At 44.4% G+C, this 26,424-nt stretch overlaps 1 protein-coding gene across 1 annotated transcript in view; it reads left to right on the top strand.

The window, feature by feature from the left end:
• Nucleotides 1-324: 324 nt before the first annotated feature.
• The window catches only part of pogza (pogo transposable element derived with ZNF domain a), a 29,574-nt gene continuing 3,474 nt past the window's right edge, over nt 325-26,424 (top strand). The window contains exons 1-22 of the mRNA XM_056421740.1: nt 325-489; nt 624-727; nt 839-890; nt 955-1,065; nt 1,207-1,359; nt 2,596-2,681; nt 2,750-2,896; nt 2,970-3,211; nt 12,013-12,146; nt 12,256-12,356; nt 12,493-12,639; nt 13,584-13,712; nt 13,791-13,876; nt 14,711-14,737; nt 15,894-16,034; nt 16,131-16,190; nt 16,375-16,490; nt 16,555-16,594; nt 16,826-16,997; nt 18,584-18,991; nt 25,757-26,053; nt 26,130-26,327. Coding sequence (XP_056277715.1) covers nt 333-489; nt 624-727; nt 839-890; nt 955-1,065; nt 1,207-1,359; nt 2,596-2,681; nt 2,750-2,896; nt 2,970-3,211; nt 12,013-12,146; nt 12,256-12,356; nt 12,493-12,639; nt 13,584-13,712; nt 13,791-13,876; nt 14,711-14,737; nt 15,894-16,034; nt 16,131-16,190; nt 16,375-16,490; nt 16,555-16,594; nt 16,826-16,997; nt 18,584-18,991; nt 25,757-26,053; nt 26,130-26,327 — 3,108 coding nt within the window. The 5' untranslated portion in view covers nt 325-332. The remainder of the gene's footprint in view (nt 490-623; nt 728-838; nt 891-954; nt 1,066-1,206; nt 1,360-2,595; nt 2,682-2,749; nt 2,897-2,969; nt 3,212-12,012; nt 12,147-12,255; nt 12,357-12,492; nt 12,640-13,583; nt 13,713-13,790; nt 13,877-14,710; nt 14,738-15,893; nt 16,035-16,130; nt 16,191-16,374; nt 16,491-16,554; nt 16,595-16,825; nt 16,998-18,583; nt 18,992-25,756; nt 26,054-26,129; nt 26,328-26,424) is intronic.

Here is a 26,424-nt window from a genome sequence, read left to right on the forward strand (position 1 = left end):
CCAAATAATCGTTAGTTGCAGCCCTAATATATATATACATATATACAGTGTTCCCCCACCATTCTATCAGGGTGGGGCCACTTCGTATGGTTGTCTCTCTAGCCCCCGACGCTGTGGGTCCCTTTCCTATCTCAGGGGGGCATCGTTAAGGAGTTAAGTTTAGGGCACCAACATGGCGAGCAGCGGCATTAGCCCCGCCCCCCTGAAGCTGTAGACCTAGGGGAAACACTGATGTATATATGTGTGTGTGTGTATATATATATATATATGTGTATATACGCGTGTCTGTGTGTAGTTACAGTTGTGTCGTAATCTAACAATACAAACAGGTAATGGAGGTGATGGAGCTACAGAGTGCAGCAGGAGGAGGGGCCAACCTGCTGATGTTCTGCAAGGAGGAGGAGGAGGTGGTGGAGAGAGAGGAAGATGAGGAGGAGGAGGAAGAGGAGGTGGAGAGAGAGGAAGAAGATCAGGAGGAGGAGGAGGAAGGTGAACAAGTCTCCTGCATCAGTTTTACTCTATTCCACTTGTGTGTTTGTAAGCCTGAATTTCAACAAACTGCTGATTGTTGTTGTTGTTGTTGTTGATAAACATCTGCTCAAATGTTTCTCCTCTCTCTGCAGCTCTGGTTTCTGCAGAGGAGGAAACGGACCTCCCACCAGTCAGGACCCTGTCCATCCCGGGTCACCCAGACCAGAGCCCCCCCCCACACCTCAACACACTGAAGGTAACAGAAGGATGCTCAGCTCTTAGCTCCTAGCTCCCTCAGGTGGTCTCCTTCCTGTGACACACAATCACAGCACCGTTTAACGCGCGTGTGTGTGTGTGTGTGTGTCAGTCCTCAGGTGCTCCTCTGGGCTTCAAGCTGAATGGCCGCCTGCTGACTGGAGGTCAGTGTTGTGATGGAGCGAGGTCTTTATGCTAAGCTAAGCTAATCCCCTGTTGGTCCTGCAGGCGGTGCTGCAGAGCTGAAGCTGAGTGCTCATCCCGTAGGGTCAGCCAGCGGGTTCACTAAAGTCCAGATCCACGAGCCTGCAGTCCAGACTTCCACCCCCGTCATCACAGGTAAGGCCTCCTCCACCTGCCGGAGCTTCACAGTAGGCGGTGCTCCGGGCTCAGACCTGGTCCCTTTGAGGTCCCTCTATGGTCCGGGCTCAGACCTGGTCCCTCTGTGGTCCGGGCTCAGACCTGGTCCCTCTGGTCCAGGTGTGGTCTCAGGTGAAGCAGCTCACAAGGTTCTGAGCATCTGCAAGTCTAGCCCCCCGCCCTCCTCTCCGTGGACCCGGGGGCCCCCGCAGACCCCCGAGCCGCCCGGTTCCCCCAGCGGCAGCAGACCTCCTCACAAACTGCAGGTCAAAGGTTGGTCAGACGTTCTTCTTTCCGATTGTCCTCGAACACACACACTTAAACACAGCTTAAAATGATGATATTTAATCAAGAAGGGGGAGAAGGGGGAGGAGTAAGAGGAGAAGGGGGAGAGGGAGAAGTTTTCAAAGGCAGTTTCAGTTCAGCACTTCAATTCTTTAAAAAAACATCACAAACAAAAACAATCACAAATCTCGTGAACGGATGGCTGAAGAGGTAAAACATAACGATGGGATGCATAACGAGGTAAAGCATAACAAGGTAAAACATAACGATGTGATGCATAACGAGGTAAAACACAACAAGGTGATTCATAACGAGGTAAAACATAACGAGGTGATTAATAACGATGGGATGCATAACGAGGTAAAACATAACGAGGTGATGCATAACGATGGGATGCATAACGAGGTAAAGCATAACAAGGTAAAACATAACGAGGTAAAGCACGAGGTGATTCATAACGAGGTAAAACATAACGATGTGATGCATAACGAGGTAAAACACAACAAGGTGATACATAACGAGGTGATTCATAACGAGGTAAAACATAACGATAATAGCGAGGTAAAAGATTCCATAACGAGGTAAGGTAAAACATAACGAGGTGATGCATATGATTCATAATGAGGTAAATCATAACGAGGTGATGCATAACGAGGTGATGCATAACAAGGTAAAACACAACAAGGTGATTCAAAATGAGGTGATACATAACGAGGTGATACATAACGAGGTAAAACACAACAAGGTGATTCATAACGAGGTGATGCATAACGAGGTAAAACACAACAATGTGATTCATAATGAGGTAAAACATAACGAGGCGATGCATAACGAGGTAAAACACAACACGGTGATGCATAACGAGGTAAATCATAACGAGGTGATTCATAACAAGGTAATTCATAACGAGGTGATGCATAACGAGGTAAATCATAACGAGGTGATTCATAACAAGGTCAAACATAACGTGATGCATAACGAGGTGATTCATAACAAAGTAAAACAACGAGGTGATGCATAACGAGGTGATTCATAACGAGGTAAAACATAACGAGGTGATTCATAACGAGGTGATGCATAACGAGGTAAAACATAACGAGGTGATTCATAACGAGGTGATGCATAACGAGGTGATTCATAATGAGGTTAAACATAACGAGGTGATTCATAATGAGGTTAAACATAACGAGGTGATTCATAACGAGGTGATGTCTTGTGTCTCAGGTCCGCTTGGCCCCGCCTCCCCTCCCAACTGTCTGGTCTGCAGGTCTCGGTACAAACTGGTCACGGCGCTCAGAGGGTTCATGTGTGTAAGTGTTGTGGCCACGCCCCCTTCAGTTGTGACATCACGCCCCGCCCACTTTAACTCCTCCTCCAGCTGTGCAGCCCTGCGATCGCTCAGAGTCTGAAGAACCTGAAGAAGAAGAAGAAGAAACCCCTGAGGAGGAGCAGAGGCCAGAAGAAGACCCCCAGAGACCCCCAGACCTACAGCAAGGTGTCCAGGACTCGACCGGGACCCCCTGCTGTGAGTTAACAGGCCACGGAGTACACAGTTCAGAGTATAAGTACACTGGTTACTGACGGTCTGGTCTTCCCAGAGGACCCACGGACCGCCTGAGGACTTCCTGTCCGCCCGGCTCCCCAGCCCGAGCCCCCCCCCCTCCTCTACCTGCAGCCCCCCGGCCCCCGCCCCCCCCCACGGGAAACTGGTGATCATGGTGGAGGACTTTTACTACGGCCGCGCCTCGGAACCGAGCGTTCGCCCCGAGGTCCTGGACCACAGGTTTACTGGACCGTACCGCTGCATCCACTGTGAGGTCACCCTGAGCAACAACATCCAGTGAGTACTGGTACACGATAAATACTCCCAACAACATCCAGTGAGTACTGGTACACGATAAATACACCCAACAACATCCAGTGAGTACTAGTACACGATAAATACACCCAACAACATCCAGTGAGTACTGGTACACGATAAATACACCCAACAACATCCATAGCATTTAAATATATAAATACTCCTAGTCAGTCATCCAGTGAGTACTGGTACGATAAAGCCGCAACCAACATCGGTGGTGCTGGTGCCACGATCGTACGCAACATCCGGTGGTGCTGATTTTGCAGTCGTCTCCCAACAACATCAGTGGTGCGGTACCGATACTCCCAACAACATCCAGTGAGTACTGGTACGATAATGCAACAACATCGGTAATTACTGGTACGATAAATACACCCAACAACATCCAGTGAGTACTGGTACCACGATAAATACACTAACAACATCAGTGGTGCTAATTGCGATAAATACACCCAACAACATCCAGTGAGTACTAGTACACGATAAATACACCCAACAACATCCAGTGAGTACTGGTACACGATAAATACACCCAACAACATCCAGTGAGTACTGGTACACGATAAATACCCAATTTAGTCAACATCCAGTGAGTACTGGTACACGATAAATACTCCCAACAACATCCAGTGAGTACTGGTACGATAAATACTCCAACATCCAGTGAGTACTGGTACACGATAAATACACCCAACAACATCCACTGAGTACTGGTACACGATAAATACTCCCAACAACATCCACTGAGTACTGGTACACGATAAATACTCCCAACAACATCCAGTGAGTACTGGTACACGATAAATACTCCCAACAACATCGGTGGTGCTGGTGCCGATAAATATAAAAACAACATCGGTAGTGCTGTTTTGATAAATACACCCAACAACATCCAGTGAGTACTGGTACACGATAAATACTCCCAACAACATCCAGTGAGTACTGGTACACGATAAATACTCCCAACAACATCCAGTGAGTACTAGTACACGATAAATACTCCCAACAACATCGAGTGAGTACTGGTACACGATAAATACTCCCAACATCCGGTGGTGCTGTTGCGATAATACTCCCAACAACATCCGGTAGTGCGATTTTACGATAAATACATAACAACATCCAGTGAGTACTGGTACACGATAAATACACCCAACAACAACATCGGTGAATTGCTGGTACCACGATCATCCGCAACAACATCCGGTAGTACTGGTGCGATAAATATACAGCATCCAGTGAGTACTGGTACACGATAAATACTCCCAACAACATCCACTGAGTACTAGTACACGATAAATACTCCCAACAACATCCACTGAGTACTAGTACACGATAAATACTCCCAACAACATCCACTGAGTACTGGTACACGATAAATACTCCCAACATCCAGTGAGTACTGGTACACGATACATACTCCCAACAACATCCACTGAGTACTAGTACACGATAAATACTCCCAACAACATCCACTGAGTACCAGTACACGATAAATACTCCCAACATCCTGGTACTGGTACGATAAATACTCCCAACGTACTGAGTACTAGTACACGATAAATACTCCCAACAACATCCACTGAGTACCGGTACACGATAAATACTCCCAACAACATCCACTGAGTACCGGTACACGATAAATACTCCCAACAACATCCACAATTGCGGTGCCGATATTCCTAACAACATCCAGTGAGTACTGGTACCGATAAATACGCAACAACATCCAGTGAGTACTGGTACCGATAAATACTCCCAACAACATCCAGTGAGTACTGGTGGTCATCTCCAACAACATCCAGTGAGTGTTACCTATAAATACACCCAACAACATCCAGTGAGTACTGGTACACGATAAATACACCCAACAACATCCAGTGAGTACTGGTACACGATAAATACTCCCAACAACATCCAGTGAGTACTGGTACACGATAAATACACCCAACAACATCCAGTGAGTACTGGTACAATTTAGATAAATACATAACGACATCCAGTAATTACAATTTTACGATAAATACTCCCAACAACATCAGTGAGTACTGGTACATGATGTCTCCCAACAACATCCGGTGGTGCGGTACCGATAAATCTCCCAACAACATCGGTGGTGCTGGGTACCGATAAATACTCCAACAACATCCGGTACTGGTACCTGATAAACCACCCAACAACATCGGTAATTGCTGGTACCGTCATCTCCCAACAACATCCAGTGAGTACTGGTACACGATAAATACTCCCAACAACATCCAGTGGTACTGGTACCGTCATGCCAACAGCATCCAGTGAGTACTGGTGCCGTCTCCCAACAGCATCGGTGAGTACTGGTACGATAAATACTCCCAACAACATCCAGTGAGTACTGGTACACGATAAATACTCCCAACAACATCCGGTGGTGCCGATAAATCTCCCAACAACATCCAGTAGTGCTGGTGCGATAAATCTCCCCAACAACATCCGGTGATGCGTTGCCGATAAATACACCCAACAACATCCAGTGAGTACTGGTACACGATAAATACTCCCAACAACATCCACTGAGTACTAGTACACGATAAATACTCCCAACAACATCCACTGAGTACCAGTACACGATAAATACTCCCAACAACATCCGGTAGTACTGAGTGCCACGATAAATACAACAACATCCGGTGATGCTGGTACGATAAATACTCCAACAGCATCAGTGATGCTAATTTTTGTCATCTCCCAACAACGCATCAGTGGGTGCTGGTACGATAATCTCAACATCCAGTGAAATTACGGTGCGATAAATACACCCCAACAACATCGGTAATTTGGTACGATAAATATCCCAACAACATCCAGAGTACTGGTACACGATAAATACACCCAACAACATCCAGTGGTGCTAATTTACCTGTCGTCTCCCAACAACATCAGTAGTACTGGTACGATAAATACACCCAACAACATCAAGGTAGTACTGGTACCGGTGTGCAACATCCAGTGAGTACTGGTACACGTCATCTCCAACATCCAGTGAGTACTGGGTACCACGATAAATACCCAACAACATCCAGTGAGTAATGGTACACGATAAATAATCCTAACAACATCCAGTGAGTACTGGTACCGATAATACTCCCAACAACATCCAGTGAGTACTGGTACATGTCATCTCCCAACAGCATCCAGTGAGTGCACATGGTGCGATAAATACTCCAACATATCCGGTGAGGTACTGGTACGATAATCTCCCAACAACATCCAGTGGTGTTAGTACTGGCGTACACCCAACAACATCCAGTGAGTACTGGTACCACGATAATCACCCAACAACATCAGTGGTGCGGTACGATAAATACTCAACAACATCGGTGGTACTGGTACCTGATAATACTCCAGCCAGTGAGTACACACGATCGTACCCAACAACATCCGGTAATTTTCGGTACGCGATAAATACGCAACAACGTCCGGTGATTGCTGGCCTGCGATAAATACTCAACAACATCATTGAGTACTGTTCCGCGATAAATCCTCCCAACAACATCCAGTACTGGTACACGATAAATATAACAACATCCAGTAGGTACTGGTACGATAAATACCAACAACATCGGTAGTACTGGTACGATAATACACCCAACAGCATCCAGTAGTACTAGTACGATAAATACACACAACAACATCCAGTGAGTACTAGTACACGATAAATACACCCAACAACATCCAGTGAGTACTGGTACACGATAAATACTCCCAACAACATCCAGTGAGTACTGGTACCACGATAAATACACTTGTAACATCCAGTGAGTGCTGGTACCGATAAATACGCAACATCCGGTGGTACTGGTACGATAAATACACCCAGCAACATCCAGTGGTGCTGGTACCACGTTAAATGCCCAACAACGTCAGTGATGCTGGTTACGATAAATACCCAGCAACATCCATTAATTACAATTTGCGATCGTCGCCAACGCTCCGGTGGTGCTGGTACCGCGATAAATACGCCCAACAACATCCGGTGGTACTGGTGCCACGATCAATGCACCCAGCATCGGTAAGGTACTGGTACGATAAATCACCCAGCAACGCATCGGTGATGCCCGTTTCACGATAAATACTCCAACAACATCCGGTAATTGCTAATTTCACGATAAATACTCCCAACAACATCCAGTGAGTACTGGTACGATAAATACACCCAACAACATCCGGTGGTACGATAAATACACCCAGCAACATCCGGTGGTGCTGGTACGATAAATACGCAACAGCATCCGGTGAGTACTAGTACGTCGTACTTTAACAACATCCAGTGAGTGCACGATTACATTAAATACTCCCAACAACATCCAGTGAGTACTAGTACACGATAAATACTCCCAACAACATCGAGTGAGTACTGGTACACGATAAATACTCCCAACAACATCCAGTGAGTACTGGTACACGATAAATACTCCCAACAACATCCAGTGAGTACTGGTACACGATAAATACACCCAACAACATCCAGTGAGTACTGGTACACGATAAATACTCCCAACAACATCCACTGAGTACTAGTACACGATAAATACTCCCAACAACATCCACTGAGTACTAGTACACGATAAATACTCCCAACAACATCCACTGAGTACTGGTACACGATAAATACTCCCAACATCCAGTGAGTACTTCCCAACAACATCCAGTGAGTACTGGTACCTATAAATACACCCAACAACATCCACTGAGTACCGGTACACGATAAATACTCCCAACAACATCCAGTGAGTACTGGTACACGATAAATACACCCAACAACATCCAGTGAGTACTGGTACACGATAAATACTCCCAACATCCAGTGAGTACTGGTACACGATAAATACTCCCAACAACATCCAGTGAGTACTGGTACACGATAAATACTCCCAACAACATCCAGTGAGTACTGGTACACGATAAATACTCCCAACAACATCCAGTGAGTACTGGTACACGATAAATACTCCCAACATCCAGTGAGTACTGGTACACGATAAATACTCCCAACAACATCCACTGAGTACTAGTACACGATAAATACTCCCAACAACATCCACTGAGTACTAGTACACGATAAATACTCCCAACAACATCCACTGAGTACTGGTACACGATAAATACTCCCAACATCCAGTGAGTACTGGTACACGATAAATACTCCCAACAACATCCACTGAGTACTAGTACACGATAAATACTCCCAACAACATCCACTGAGTACCGGTACATGATAAATACTCCCAACAACATCCACTGAGTACCGGTACACGATAAATACTCCCAACAACATCCAGTGAGTACCGGTACACGATAAATACACCCAACAACATCCAGTGAGTACTGGTACACGATAAATACACCCAACAACATCCAGTGAGTACTGGTACACGATAAATACTCCCAACAACATCCAGTGAGTACTGGTACACGATAAATACACCCAACAACATCCAGTGAGTACTGGTACACGATAAATACACCCAACAACATCCAGTGAGTACTGGTACACGATAAATACTCCCAACAACATCCAGTGAGTACTGGTACACGATAAATACACCCAACAACATCCAGTGAGTACTGGTACACGATAAATACACCCAACAACATCCAGTGAGTACTGGTACGATAAATACTCCCAACAACATCCAGTGAGTACTGGTACATGATAAATACTCCCAACAACATCCAGTGAGTACTGGTACACGATAAATACTCCCAACAACATCCAGTGAGTACTGGTACACGATAAATACTCCCAACAACATCCAGTGAGTACTGGTACACGATAAATACACCCAACAACATCCAGTGAGTACTGGTACACGATAAATACTCCCAACAACATCCAGTGAGTACTGGTACACGATAAATACACCCAACAACATCCAGTGAGTACTGGTACACGATAAATACTCCCAACAACATCCAGTGAGTACTGGTACACGATAAATACTCCCAACAACATCCAGTGAGTACTGGTACACGATAAATACTCCCAACAACATCCAGTGAGTACTGGTACACGATAAATACTCCCAACAACATCCACTGAGTACTGGTACACGATAAATACTCCCAACATCCAGTGAGTACTGGTACACGATAAATACTCCCAACAACATCCAGTGAGTACTGGTACACGATAAATACTCCCAACAACATCCAGTGAGTACTGGTACGATAAATACTCCCAACAACATCCAGTGAGTACTGGTACACGATAAATACACCCAACAACATCCAGTGAGTACTGGTACACGATAAATACTCCCAACAACATCCAGTGAGTACTGGTACACGATAAATACACCCAACAACATCCAGTGAGTACTGGTACACGATAAATACCCAACAACATCCAGTGAGTACTGGTACACGATAAATACACCCAACAACATCCAGTGAGTACTGGTACACGATAAATACTCCCAACAACATCCAGTGAGTACTGGTACACAATAAATACTCCCAACAACATCCAGTGGGTACTGGTACACGATAAATACTCCCAACAACATCCAGTGAGTACAGGTACACGATAAATACACCCAACAACATCCAGTGAGTACTGGTACACGATAAATACTCCCAACAACATCCAGTGAGTACTGGTACACGATAAATACACCCAACAACATCCAGTGAGTACTGGTACGATAAATACTCCCAACAACATCCAGTGAGTACTGGTACACGATAAATACACCCAACAACATCCAGTGAGTACTGGTACGATAAATACTCCCAACAACATCCAGTGAGTACTGGTACACGATAAATACTCCCAACAACATCCAGTGAGTACTGGTACACGATAAATACACCCAACAACATCCAGTGAGTACTGGTACACGATAAATACACCCAACAACATCCAGTGAGTACTGGTACACGATAAATACTCCCAACAACATCCAGTGAGTACTGGTACACGATAAATACTCCCAACAACATCCAGTGAGTACTGGTACACGATAAATACTCCCAACAACATCCAGTGAGTACTGGTACGATAAATACTCCCAACAACATCCAGTGAGTATTGGTACAATAAATACACCCAACAACATCAGTGAGTACTGGTACACGATAAATACTCCCAACAACATCCAGTGAGTACTGGTACACGATAAATACACCCAACAACATCCAGTGAGTACTGGTACACGATAAATACACCCAACAACATCCAGTGAGTACTGGTACACGATAAATACTCCCAACAACATCCAGTGAGTACTGGTACACGATAAATACACCCAACAACATCCAGTGAGTACTGGTACACGATAAATACACCCAACAACATCCAGTGAGTGCTGGTACACGATAAATACTCCCAACAACATCCAGTGAGTACTGGTACACGATAAATCCTCCCAACAACATCCAGTGAGTACTGGTACACGATAAATACTCCCAACAACATCCAGTGAGTACTGGTACACGATAAATACTCCCAACAACATCCAGTGAGTACTGGTACACGATAAATACACCCAACAACATCCAGTGAGTACTGGTACACGATAAATACTCCCAACAACATCCAGTGAGTACTGGTACACGATAAATACTCCCAACAACATCCAGTGAGTACTGGTACACGATAAATACTAGCAACAACATCCAGTGAGTACTGGTACACGATAAATACTCCCAACAACATCCAGTGAGTACTGGTACACGATAAATACTCCCAACAACATCCACTGAGTACTAGTACACGATAAATACTCCCAACAACATCCACTGAGTACTAGTACACGATAAATACTCCCAACAACATCCACTGAGTACTAGTACACGATAAATACACCCAACAACATCGAGTGAGAAGAAAGAAAGTGACACGCAACAACAACAAAAACACAAACGAAGACCAGAAGACCAGAATCAACAGACCTGAAGACCAGAATCAGGAGACCTGAAGACCAGAACCAGTAGACCTGAACACCAGAACCAGTAGACTTGAAGACCAGAACCAGTAGACCTGGAGATCAGAACCAGAGACGCTATGAATAAAATACTGCGGGGTGATTTCTATGGCACTGTACGCAATATAAAGGGTGACCACTAGGGGGCAGCAGTTACAATATATAGGGTGACCACTAGGGGGCATCAGTTGCAATATAAAGGGTGACCACTAGGGGGCAGCAGTTACAATGTAAAGGGTGACCACTAGGGGGCAGCAGTTACAATATAAAGGGTGACCACTAGGGGGCAGCAGTTACAATATAAAGGGTGACCACTAGGGGGCAGCAGTTGCAGTATAAAGGGTGACCACTAGGGGGCAGCAGTTGCAGTATAAAGGGTGAGCACTAGGGGCATCAGTTGCAGTATAAAGGGGGACCACTAGGGGGCAGCAGTTGCAGTATAAAGGGTGACCACTAGGGGGCAGCAGTCGGTGTAGACGTCGGGGACACGACTAAACAAAGTTCGGTAAAGGTGGAAAGATATTCACAGATTGGGACTTCCTGTGTGTTGGTCTGTTGTCATGGCAACAGACCAACACACAGGACCTTGTTCTCTCGGCTCCTGAAATGTGATACTCAACGTTTGGCTCACTGATTACTGACTTTATAATGTCGCACGCAACCGTGTTATAACAGTGAGGGGCCGGAGGAGGGGCTGTATCGCCAATAATGTCCTGGTCAACATTATTGATGATTCAGCCCCGCCTCCAGAACCTTAGTGCTTAAATACATGTATACTAGTACACCTGTAATACTAGGACATGTACCTGTCCTCAGGCTGATGGCCCACATGCAGCAGCACTCCCAGGAGGGCGAAGCCTCTCGCTGTCCTCAGTGTTTCCGTCACTTCCTGTCTCCAGTCAGGCTGCAGGCTCACATCAAGGCGGTGCACAGCCAGCACCTGTCCACAGGTACACACACACACACACACACACACACACACACACACACACACACACACACACACACACACACACACAGTACCAGTGATCAATAATGTGTGTGTGTGTGTGTGTGTAGCAAAGTGTAAAATCTGTGAGCTGCAGTTTGTGGATGAAGCAGCGTTCCTGTTGCACATGAAGAGCTCGCACAAGCCGGGAGAGATGCCCTACAGCTGCCAGGTGAGTGTGTGTCTGCAGGTGGTTGTGTATTTATTGTGTGTCTGCAGGTGGTTGTGTATTTATTGTGTGTCTCCAGGTGGTTGTGTATTTATTGTGTGTCTCCAGGTGGTTGTGTATTTATTATGTGTCTCCCCAGGTGTGTAACTTCCACTCGTCCTTCTACTCAGACGTCTGGTCTCACTTTCATCAGTTTCACTCCAACACTAAAAACCTGCTGTGTCAGTTCTGCCTGAGAGTGATGCGGAGCAACACCTGCTACCAGCAGCACTTCACCAGACACCAGGTACTCTACGACCACTCTATGGCTGCTCTATGACTGCTCTATCACGGCTCTACGACCACTCTATGACTGCTCTATCACGGCTCTACGACCATTCTATGACTGCTCTATCACGGCTCTACGACCACTCTATGCATGCTCTATCACGGCTCTACGACCCCTCTATGACTGCTCTATCACGGCTCTACGACCACTCTATGACTGCTCTATCACAGCTCTATTGCCGCTCTATTGCCGCTCTATCACTGTTCTATGACTGCTCTATCACAACTCTATTGCCGCTCTATCACTGTTCTATGACCGCTCTATCACGGCTCTACGACCACTCTATGACTGCTATCACTGCTCTATCACCGCTCTATGACCGCTCTATTGTCGCTCTATCACTGTTCTATGACCGCTCTATTGCCGCTCTCACTGTTCTATGACCGCTCTATCACCGCTCTATTGTCGCTCTATTACGGCTCTATGACCGCTCTATCACTGTTCTATGACCGCTCTATCACTTCTCTATGACCGCTCTATCACCGCTCTATTACTGCTCTATGACCGCTCTATCACTGCTCTATGACCGCTCTATCACTTCTCTATGACCACTCTATCACTGCTCTATGACAGCTCTATCACTTCTCTATTACTGCTCTATGACCGCTCTATCACTGTTCTATGACCGCTCTATCACTTCCCTATGACAGCTCTATCACTTCTCTATGACCGCTCTATCACTGTTCTATGACAGCTCTATCACTTCTCTATGACCGCTCTATCACTGTTCTATGACAGCTCTATCACTTCTCTATGACCGCTCTATCACTGCTCTGACTGCTCTACTCTATTACTACTATTCAGTTTACTACTCTACAGTACTTGTGGGAGGGTGATGTTCAGACTGAAAGTTGACTTTACTGTTCTTTTTACTGTGTGTGTGTTTGTTTGTGTGTGTGTAGAAGCACATGTTCGGCTGTGATAAGTGTCGTCTCCACTTCTTGTGCATCAAAGAACGTATTGAACACAAAGTGAAACACAGAACTCACGTCAGACCTCCACAACTCATCGGACTGAAGCCTGGAACCACGGTGGGTTCACCTGGAGTCAACAACAACAACAACAACAACAGCACAGCAGGTTTCCATGTCCTGAGTCTTTGTGTGCAGGTGACCGTGAGGACGTATTCTGTGGACGGAGGACGAGACGGAGAAGACCTGAAGCCGCTCAAGGTCTGTTCCTGTTACACACAGAAGTATTATTACAGGGGACGACTACTGCTACTACTGCTACTGCTACTACTGCTGCTACTACTGCTGCTACTACTACTACTGCTGCTGCTGCTACTGCTGCTGCTACTACTACTGCTGCTGCTGCTACTACTACTGCTACTGCTGCTGCTACTACTGCTACCGCCACCGCAGTGACACCACTGCCACCACCACTGCCACTGCCACTGCTGCTGCCACCACTGCTGCTGCCACTGCTGCTACCACTGCTGCTGCACTGCTGCTGCTGCCACCACTGCCACCACCACTGCTGCTGCTGCCACTGCTACCAACTGCCACCAACACTGCCACTGCCACCACTGACCGACTGGCGACACCAACACGACAGCAGACTGCCACCACCGACGACGTGACGACAACTGCCACTGACAACGACACTGCCACCACCACTGCAACAGCACTGCCACCGGCCACCACAGCGGCACCACAGCCAACGACAACCACCAGCGCCACCACTCACCACTGCCACTGCTGCCACATGCTGCTGCCACCACTGACACCACCTTGCTGCTGACCACTGACCACACCACTGCCACCGCAGCCACAGCCACACCACACCACCACTGCTGCCACAGCACTGCCACTGCACCACTGGCCAACTGCCAACAACAGCCACCACTGCTACTGCCACTGCTACTGCTGCCACAACTGCCAACCACTGCTGCTGCTGCTGCTGCTGCTGCCTGCTGCTGCTGCCACACTGCCACTCACTGCTGCTGCTGCATGCACGGCTTCTGCTGCTCACTGCCGCCACTGGATGCCAGTCTTGTAAACAACACTTCCACCATGGTCTGGGACAGTCTGCTGCTGGCCCTCAGTCAGGAGAGGTAGCGCTCACACTAGCATCACGCTAACCCTGTTCATGCGCTCACACTAGCATCACGCTAACCCTGTTCATGCGCTCACACTAGCATCACGCTAACCCTGTTCATGCGCTCACACTAGCATCACGCTAACCCTGTTCATGCGCTCACACTAGCATCACGCTAACCCTGTTCATGCGCTCACACTAGCATCACGCTAACCCTGTTCATGCGCTCACACTAGCATCACGCTAACCCTGTTCATGCGCTCACACTAGCATCACGCTAACCCTGTTCATGCGCTCACACTAGCATCACGCTAACCCTGTTCATGCGCTCACACTAGCATCACGCTAACCCTGTTCATGCGCTCACACTGGCATCACGCTAACCCTGTTCATGCGCTCACACTAGCATCACGCTAACCCTGTTCATGCGCTCACACTAGCATCACGCTAACCCTGTTCATGTGCTCACACTAGCATCACGCTAACCCTGTTCATGCGCTCACACTAGCATCACGCTAACCCTGTTCATGCGCTCACACTCTAGCATCACGCTAACCCTGTTCATGCGCTCACACTGGCATCACGCTAACCCTGTTCATGCCCTCACACTAGCATCACGCTAACCCTGTTCATGTGCTCACACTAGCATCACGCTAACCCTGTTCATGCGCTCACACTAGCATCACGCTAACCCTGTTAATGCGCTCACACTAGCATCACGCTAACCCTGTTCATGCGCTCACACTAGCATCACGCTAACCCTGTTCATGCGCTCACACTAGCATCACGCTAACCCTGTTCATGCGCTCACACTAGCATCACGCTAACCCTGTTCATGCGCTCACACTGGCATCACGCTAACCCTGTTCATGCGCTCACACTGGCATCACGCTAACCCTGTTCATGCGCTCACACTAGCATCACGCTAACCCTGTTCATGCGCTCACACTAGCATCACGCTAACCCTGTTCATGCGCTCACACTAGCATCACGCTAACCCTGTTCATGCGCTCACACTAGCATCACGCTAACCCTGTTCATGCGCTCACACTAGCATCACGTTAACCCTGTTCATGAGGACCTGGTCCTCTACGTGGACCTGGTCCTCTACGTGGACCTGGTCCTCTGACCGTGCTGCCCTAATGGAAGCGGCCTCTCTCTCTCTGCCTCAGTGTCTCTCGCCCCCCTCAGCGGTGTCTCGAGTGCCTGTCCCTCTTCCAGGACTTCCAGGTGCACTTCCCGTCTCTGGTGCTCTGCTCGCTGTGCAACTTCATCACCTGCTGCTCCACCAGCTACGCCAACCACATGATCAAGTAGGTGTTTATGTGTGTGTATATATAACTATATATATAGTTATACAAGAACAATGAGCAGCCGTCCTGTGTTGACAACCTTGTCTGTTTCCATAGCAACCATTCCACCTGCAGGAGGACCCCCCCGTACCTCACCATCTTCAGGTCGCAGGCCAGGTAAGAAAAGTGACATTTATTAGACGCCAAAGAATATCACAGTGTGTGTGTGTGTGTGTGTGTGTGTGTGTGTGTGTGTGTGTGTGTGTGTGTGTGTGTGTGTGTGTGTGTGTGTGTGTGTGTGTGTGTGTGTGTGTGTGTGTGTGTGTGTGTGTGTGTGTGTGTGTGTGTGTGTGTGTGTCAGGGGGGCTCAGAGCTTGAGGTGTGTGTCGTGCACCTTTACGACCTGCAGAGGAGACGCGATGGCCGATCACCTGATGAAGAGAAAAGATCATCAGTGCATCATTTTGAAACACAACGGTAACACACACACACACACACACCACGTAAAGGATCTCCAACATGAAGCTGTTTGTTGTTTCAGAGTTGCGTGTTGACGGAGAGAACCAACAACCATCTCTCAGGTGAGCCATCAACACACACACACTCCGCCCCTTCAGAGTAAAAGCCTCTTGTGAGTCTGAATCCAAATGATCAGAACGTGAGGGCTTTTATTGTGGAGGGGCTCTTGTTCCTGTTGACGTCTTGAGCAGGAAGCTCTTAACGCTCTGGCGCTTTCTTCTTCTCTCCTTCTGGTCCTGACATCACTTCCTGTCCACTTGCTGCTTCCTCTTTAACTGCCCCCCCCCCGTCAGTGTGACATCACTCGTAGGTCATGGAGGCGGAGCCTTTATCCCCATCCACCTCCTCCCCTCCGGTCAGACCGGAGCCCTGCTGTCAGTCACACACATCAGCTCCCCCCCGCCCCTCTCCTCCCCCCCCGCCATGACCATCAAGATCCTGGGGCCCCGCCCACAACCGGAGCAGGTGAGACACTTACGTCAGGTAAATTTCACGAGCCTTCAAACGTAAAACACAATCAATGGATTTTGTTCAAGAAGAAAGAAAACTACAAAATAATTATCTTTGATTTTTATTTCGGTTTTGCTGAAAAACAAAAAATACACGATTTTTTATCTCCGATTATTTTATTGTTTTCTTGTGTATATATAATAAACTTTAGTCTCAGATTATTTAGGTTATTGTCTTGTATATATTATAATTTTATCTCAGATTATATAAATTATGTTCTCATATATTAGATTTTAGTACGAGATTATTTGAAATAATTCTCATTTATATATACTACTTTAATCTCATATTATTCATGTTATTTTCTCGTATATCTTAGATTTAATTATCATATTATTTAGGTTATTATAATAAACTTTAGTCTCAGATGAACATGTTTTATTGTGTATATAATACTTATTGAGCATGTTTTCTTGTGTATATAATACTTATTGAACATGTTTTCTTGTGTATATAATACTTATTGAGCATGTTTTCTTGTGTATATAATACTTATTGAACATGGTTTCTTGTGAATATAATACGTATTGAGCATGTTTTCTTGTGAATATAATACGTATTGAGCATGTTTTCTTGTGAATATAATACGTATTGAGCATGTTTTCTTGTGTATATAATACTTATTGAACATGGTTTCTTGTGAATATAATACGTATTGAGCATGTTTTCTTGTGAATATAATACTTATTGAGCATGTTTTCTTGTGTATATAATACGTATTGAGCATGTTTTCTTGTGAATATAATACTTATTGAGCATGTTTTCTTGTGAATATAATACGTATTGAGCATGTTTTCTTGTGTATATAATACTTATTGAGCATGTTTTCTTGTGAATATAATACTTATTGAGCATGTTTTCTTGTGAATATAATACGTATTGAGCATGTTTTCTTGTGAATATAATACGTATTGAGCATGTTTTCTTGTGAATATAATACTTATTGAGCATGGTTTCTTGTGAATATAATACGTATTGAGCATGTTTTCTTGTGAATATAATACGTATTGAGCATGTTTTCTTGTGAATATAATACTTATTGAGCATGTTTTCTTGTGTATATAATACTTATTGAGCATGTTTTCTTGTGAATATAATACGTATTGAACATGGTTTCTTGTGTATATAATACGTATTGAGCATGTTTTCTTGTGTATATAATACTTATTGAGCATGTTTTCTTGTGTATATAATACGTATTGAGCATGTTTTCTTGTGTATATAATACGTATTGAGCATGTTTTCTTGTATATAATACGTATTGAGCATGTTTTCTTGTGTATATAATACGTATTGAGCATGTTTTCTTGTGTATATAATACGTATTGAGCATGTTTTCTTGTGAATATAATACGTATTGAGCATGTTTTCTTGTGAATATAATACGTATTGAGCATGTTTTCTTGTGAATATAATACGTATTGAGCATGTTTTCTTGTGAATATAATACGTATTGAGCATGGTTTCTTGTGAATACACGTATTGAACATGTGTATATGACTGAGGCGTTGTTTGACCTCTGACCTCTGGGTTCCCCTCAGGCCTCGGCCCTGACGGCCGCCCAGCTCTCGGTGGTCCTCTTCTCTCTGTGCCACGGCCTCCCCCCGGCCTGCTGCCGGTTCCGGCTGAGCCACCAGACGATCCGCTCGTGGACCCGGCAGCGGGAGCGCCGGCTGGCGGGCAGGAAGTGGATCTGGAGGACGGAGAAGCTGGAGGAGTGGGTCCTGATCCAGCACGAGCAGCAGCTGAGTCCCAGCAGAGCCTTCCTGCTGCGCTCGGCCAGGAGCGCTCTGGGCCAGCGGCGCCCCCTGCTGGACTGTTACGGCTGGATCGTGGACTTCCTGCTCACGCACCAGCTCGGCCTGCAGCCCACCAGACACCACCGAAGAAGACTGCCGAAGACCATCAGAGACACCAGCCGCCTGTTCAAGAGCTCGCTGGCCACACAGGTGGGAAAACTCGTACTCATGATCTAGTGTGTGTATCTCGTACTCATGATCTAGTGTGTGTATCTCGTACTCATGATCTAGTGTGTGTATCTCGTACTCATGATCTAGTGTGTGTATCTCGTACTCATGATCTAGTGTGTATAACTCGTACTCATGATCTATTGTGTGTATCTCGTACTCATGATCTAGTGTGGATCTAGTGTGTATCTGTACTCATGATCTATTGTGTGTATCTCGTACTCATGATCTAGTGTGTGTATCTAGTACTCATGATCTGGTGTGTATCTCGTACTCATGATCTAGTGTGTATCTCGTACTCATGATCTAGTGTGTGTATCTCGTACTCATGATCTAGTGTGTGTATCTCGTACTCATGATCTAGTGTGTGTATCTCGTACTCATGATCTAGTGTGTAACTAGTACTCATGATCTAGTGTGTGTATCTCGTACTCATGATCTAGTGTGTGTATCTCGTACTCATGATCTAGTGTGTGTAACTAGTACTCATGATCTAGTGTGTATAACTAGTACTCATGATCTAGTGTGTATCTCGTAATCATGATCTAGTGTGTATAACTAGTACTCATGATCTAGTGTGTATAACTAGTACTCATGATCTAGTGTGTGTAACTAGTACTCATGATCTAGTGTGTATAACTAGTACTCATGATCTAGTGTGTGTAACTAGTACTCATGATCTAGTGTGTGTAACTAGTACTCATGATCGAGTGTGTAACTAGTACTCATGATCTAGTGTGTGTAACTAGTACTCATGATCTAGTGTGTGTATCTCGTACTCATGATCTAGTGTGTAACTAGTACTCATGATCTAGTGTGTGTATCTCGTACTCATGATCTAGTGTGTATAACTAGTACTCATGATCTAGTGTGTGTAACTAGTACTCATGATATTGTGTGTATAACTAGTACTCATGATCTAGTGTGTGTATCTCGTACTCATGATCTAGTGTGTATAACTAGTACTCATGATCTAGTGTGTGTAACTAGTACTCATGATCTAGTGTGTATAACTAGTACTCATGATCTAGTGTGTGTATCTCGTAATCATGATCTAGTGTGTGTAACTAGTACTCATGATCTAGTGTGTATAACTAGTACTCATGATCTAGTGTGTATAACTAGTACTCATGATCTAGTGTGTATAACTAGTACTCATGATCTAGTGTGTGTAACTAGTACTCATGATCTAGTGTGTGTAACTAGTACTCATGATCTAGTGTGTAACTAGTACTCATGATCTAGTGTGTAACTAGTACTCATGATCTAGTATGTGTAACTAGTACTCATGATCTAGTGTGTGTAACTAGTACTCATGATCTAGTGTGTATAACTAGTACTCATGATCTAGTGTGTAACTAGTACTCATGATCTAGTGTGTGTAACTAGTACTCATGATCTAGTGTGTATAACTAGTACTCATGATCTAGTGTGTGTATCTCGTAATCATGATCTAGTGTGTATAACTAGTACTCATGATCTAGTGTGTATAACTAGTACTCATGATCTAGTGTGTGTAACTAGTACTCATGATCTAGTGTGTGTAACTAGTACTCATGATCTAGTGTGTGTAACTAGTACTCATGATCTAGTGTGTGTAACTAGTACTCATGATCTAGTGTATAACTAGTACTCATGATCTAGTGTGTAACTAGTACTCATGATCTAGTGTGTATAACTAGTACTCATGATCTAGTGTGTGTAACTAGTACTCATGATCTAGTGTGTATAACTAGTACTCATGATCTAGTGTGTGTAACTAGTACTCATGATCTAGTGTGTGTATCTAGTACTCATGATCTAGTGTGTGTAACTAGTACTCATGATCTAGTGTGTAACTAGTACTCATGATCTAGTGTGTGTAACTAGTACTCATGATCTAGTGTGTATAACTAGTACTCATGATCTAGTGTGTGTAACTAGTACTCATGATCTAGTGTGTAACTAGTACTCATGATCTAGTATGTGTAACTAGTACTCATGATCTAGTGTGTGTAACTAGTACTCATGATCTAGTGTGTATAACTAGTACTCATGATCTAGTGTGTGTATCTCGTACTCATGATCTAGTGTGTATAACTAGTACTCATGATCTAGTGTGTGTAACTAGTACTCATGATCTAGTGTGTGTAACTAGTACTCATGATCTAGTGTGTGTATCTCGTACTCATGATCTAGTGTGTATAACTAGTACTCATGATCTAGTGTGTGTAACTAGTACTCGTGATCTAGTGTGTGTAACTAGTACTCGTGATCTAGTGTGTGTAACTAGTACTCATGATCTAGTGTGTGTAACTAGTACTCATGATCTAGTGTGTGTAACTAGTACTCATGATCTAGTGTGTATCGTACTCATGATCTAGTGTGTATCTCGTACTCATGATCTAGTGTGTATCTCGTACTCATGATCTGGTGTGTATAACTAGTACTCATGATCTAGTGTGTATCTCGTACTCATGATCTAGTGTGTGTAACTAGTACTCATGATCTAGTGTGTGTATCTCGTACTCATGATCTAGTGTGTGTAACTAGTACTCATGATCTAGTGTGTGTATCTCGTACTCATGATCTAGTGTGTATAACTCGTACTCATGATCTATTGTGTGTATCTCGTACTCATGATCTAGTGTGTGTATCTCGTACTCATGATCTAGTGTGTGTAACTAGTACTCATGATCTAGTGTGTGTATCTCGTACTCATGATCTAGTGTGTATAACTCGTACTCATGATCTAGTGTGTGTATCTCGTACTCATGATCTATTGTGTGTATCTCGTACTCATGATCTAGTGTGTGTATCTCGTACTCATGATCTAGTGTGTGTAACTAGTACTCATGATCTAGTGTGTATAACTAGTACTCATGATCTAGTGTGTATCTCGTAATCATGATCTAGTGTGTATAACTAGTACTCATGATCTAGTGTGTATAACTAGTACTCATGATCTAGTGTGTGTAACTAGTACTCATGATCTAGTGTGTATAACTAGTACTCATGATCTAGTGTGTGTAACTAGTACTCATGATCTAGGGTGTGTAACTAGTACTCATGATCGAGTGTGTAACTAGTACTCATGATCTAGTGTGTGTAACTAGTACTCATGATCTAGTGTGTATCTCGTACTCATGATCTAGTGTGTATAACTAGTACTCATGATCTAGTGTGTGTATCTCGTACTCATGATCTAGTGTGTATAACTAGTACTCATGATCTAGTGTGTGTAACTAGTACTCATGATATTGTGTGTATAACTAGTACTCATGATCTAGTGTGTGTATCTCGTACTCATGATCTAGTGTGTGTAACTAGTACTCATGATCTAGTGTGTATAACTAGTACTCATGATCTAGTGTGTATAACTAGTACTCATGATCTAGTGTGTGTATCTCGTACTCATGATCTAGTGTGTATAACTAGTACTCATGATCTAGTGTGTATAACTAGTACTCATGATCTAGTGTGTATAACTAGTACTCATGATCTAGTGTGTGTAACTAGTACTCATGATCTAGTGTGTGTAACTAGTACTCATGATCTAGTATGTGTAACTAGTACTCATGATCTAGTGTGTGTAACTAGTACTCATGATCTAGTGTGTATAACTAGTACTCATGATCTAGTGTGTATAACTAGTACTCATGATCTAGTGTGTAACTAGTACTCATGATCTAGTGTGTAACTAGTACTCATGATCTAGTGTGTATAACTAGTACTCATGATCTAGTGTGTATAACTAGTACTCATGATCTAGTGTGTAACTAGTACTCATGATCTAGTGTGTATAACTAGTACTCATGATCTAGTGTGTGTATCTCGTAATCATGATCTAGTGTGTATAACTAGTACTCATGATCTAGTGTGTATAACTAGTACTCATGATCTAGTGTGTGTAACTAGTACTCATGATCTAGTGTGTATAACTAGTACTCATGATCTAGTGTGTGTAACTAGTACTCATGATCTAGTGTGTGTAACTAGTACTCATGATCGAGTGTGTAACTAGTACTCATGATCTAGTGTGTGTAACTAGTACTCATGATCTAGTGTGTATAACTAGTACTCATGATCTAGTGTGTGTAACTAGTACTCATGATCTAGTGTGTGTATCTCGTACTCATGATCTAGTGTGTATAACTAGTACTCATGATCTAGTGTGTGTAACTAGTACTCATGATCTAGTGTGTGTAACTAGTACTCGTGATCTAGTGTGTGTAACTAGTACTCGTGATCTAGTGTGTGTAACTAGTACTCATGATCTAGTGTGTGTATCTCGTACTCATGATCTAGTGTGTATAACTAGTACTCATGATCTAGTGTGTGTAACTAGTACTCATGATCTAGTGTGTGTAACTAGTACTCATGATCTAGTGTGTGTATCTCGTACTCATGATCTAGTGTGTATAACTAGTACTCATGATCTAGTGTGTGTAACTAGTACTCGTGATCTAGTGTGTGTAACTAGTACTCGTGATCTAGTGTGTGTAACTAGTACTCGTGATCTAGTGTGTGTAACTAGTACTCGTGATCTAGTGTGTAACTAGTACTCGTGATCTAGTGTGTGTAACTAGTACTCGTGATCTAGTGTGTGTAACTAATACTCGTGATCTAGTGTGTATCTCGTGATCTAGTGTGTATATCTCGTACTCGTGATCTAGTGTGTATATCTGGTACTCGTGATCTAGTGTGTATAACTGGTACTCGTGATCTCGTGTGTATAACTAGTACTCGTGATCTAGTGTGTATAACTAGTACTCATGATCTAGTGTGTGTAACTAGTACTCATGATCTAGTGTGTATAACTAGTACTCATGATCTAGTGTGTATAACTAGTACTCATGATCTAGTGTGTGTAACTAGTACTCATGATCTAGTGTGTAACTAGTACTCATGATCTAGTGTGTAACTAGTACTCATGATCTAGTGTGTGTAACTAGTACTCATGATCTAGTGTGTAACTAGTACTCATGATCTAGTATGTGTAACTAGTACTCATGATCTAGTGTGTGTAACTAGTACTCATGATCTAGTGTGTATAAATAGTACTCATGATCTAGTGTGTATAACTAGTACTCATGATCTAGTGTGTAACTAGTACTCATGATCTAGTGTGTATCGTAATCATGATCTAGTGTGTATAACTAGTACTCATGATCTAGTGTGTATAACTAGTACTCATGATCTAGTGTGTGTAACTAGTACTCATGATCTAGTGTGTATAACTAGTACTCATGATCTAGTGTGTGTAACTAGTACTCATGATCTAGTGTGTAACTAGTACTCATGATCTAGTGTGTAACTAGTACTCATGATCTAGTGTGTATAACTAGTACTCGTGACCTAGTGTGTGTAACTAGTACTCGTGACCTAGTGTGTATAACTAGTACTAGTGATCTAGTGTGTGTAACTAGTACTCGTGATCTAGTGTGTGTAACTAGTACTCATGATCTAGTGTGTGTAACTAGTACTCATGAACTAGTGTGTATAACTAGTACTCGTGATCTAGTGTGTATAACTAGTACTCGTGATCTAGTGTGTATAACTAGTACTCGTGATCTAGTGTGTGTATCTCGTACTCATGATCTAGTGTTTATAACTAGTACTCATGATCTAGTGTGTATAACTAGTACTCGTGATCTAGTGTGTGTAACTAGTACTCATGATCTAGTGTGTGTAACTAGTACTCATGATCTAGTGTGTGTAACTAGTACTCGTGATCTAGTGTGTGTAACTAGTACTCGTGATCTAGTGTGTATAACTAGTACTCATGATCTAGTGTGTGTAACTAGTACTCATGATCTAGTGTGTATAACTAGTACTCATGATCTAGTGTGTGTAACTAGTACTCGTGATCTAGTGTGTGTAACTAGTACTCGTGATCTAGTGTGTGTAACTAGTACTCGTGATCTAGTGTGTGTAACTAGTACTCGTGATCTAGTGTGTGTAACTAGTACTCGTGATCGAGTGTGTGTAACTAGTACTCGTGATCGAGTGTGTGTAACTAGTACTCGTGATTGAGTGTGTGTAACTAGTACTCGTGGTCTAGTGTGTGTAACTAGTACTCGTGATCTAGTGTGTGTAACTAGTACTCGTGATCTAGTGTGTGTAACTAGTACTCGTGATCTAGTGTGTGTAACTAGTACTCGTGATCTAGTGTGTGTAACTAGTACTCGTGATCTAGTGTGTATAACTAGTACTCGTGATCTAGTGTGTATAACTAGTACAAGTGATCTAGTGTGTATAACTAGTACTCGTGATCTAGTGTGTATAACTAGTACAAGTGATCTAGTGTGTATAACTAGTACAAGTGATCTAGTGTGTGTAACTAGTACTCGTGATCTAGTGTGTGTAACTAGTACTCTTGATCTAGTGTGTGTAACTAGTACTCTTGATCTAGTGTGTATAACTAGTACTCTTGATCTAGTGTGTGTAACTAGTACTCTTGATCTAGTGTGTGTAACTAGTACTCGTGATCTAGTGTGTGTAACTAGTACTCGTGATCTAGTGTGTGTAACTAGTACTCGTGATCTAGTGTGTGTAACTAGTACTCGTGATCTAGTGTGTGTAACTAGTACTCCTGATCTAGTGTGTGTATCTCGTACTCGTGATCTAGTGTGTGTAACTAGTACTCATGATCTAGTGTGTGTAACTAGTACTCATCTATTAGATTTTAAAAGTGCCCGTCACACACGATGTGTTCAGGGACCGTCAGAAAGATGAGACCAATGGGGTTGTGGTTGTGGTCTCCAGAGCCGAGCGGTTCCCCCTCACGGCGTGGGCTCCATGGACGAGTTCTCCATCTTCCTGGACCTGGACCAGTTCTCCCAGCAGAACCCTTCGGCCCTGCGGCTGTCCGGTTCTCCGGAGGACCTCCCCGTGTTTGACGTGGTCCTCTCCGCCCTGTCCGACGGGAGGCTCCTCCCCCCGCTGCTGTTCTTCAGAGGGGCGGAGTCACGCGTTCCCAACGGGTTCCCCGACAACGTTCTGCTGGCGGCTCGCCAGGAAGGGTTCTCCGACCCGGAGCGCCTCCGCGTCTGGACCGACCGGGTAAGCGGACGCGCTCTTATTGTGAAATCCAGCGCGGCGGCCGCTCTGTCGTGACGGTGCGTCTACCTGTGTGCAGGTGTGGCGCCCCCTTGTGGCCTCGCGGGTTCAGGGCCCGACCGTGTTGATGATGGACGTCTACCGGGGTCACCTGGCAGACGAGTTCAGGGCCCGCTTGACCTCCATGTCCACAGGCTCCGCCCTCTTCCCCCCCGGGAGCCGCCGCCTGCAGCCGCTGCACGTCTGTGTGACGCCGGTGCTCAGCGGCTTCCTGCAGGTACCCGTCTCACCTGTCTGTCTCGCCTGTCTGTCTGTCTCACCTCTCTGTCTGTCTCACCTCTCTGTCTGTCTCACCTGTCTGTCTGTCTCACCTG

The sequence above is a fragment of the Pseudoliparis swirei genome, chromosome 1 (genome assembly GCF_029220125.1).
Source record: "Pseudoliparis swirei isolate HS2019 ecotype Mariana Trench chromosome 1, NWPU_hadal_v1, whole genome shotgun sequence".
Taxonomy (NCBI): domain Eukaryota; kingdom Metazoa; phylum Chordata; class Actinopteri; order Perciformes; family Liparidae; genus Pseudoliparis; species Pseudoliparis swirei.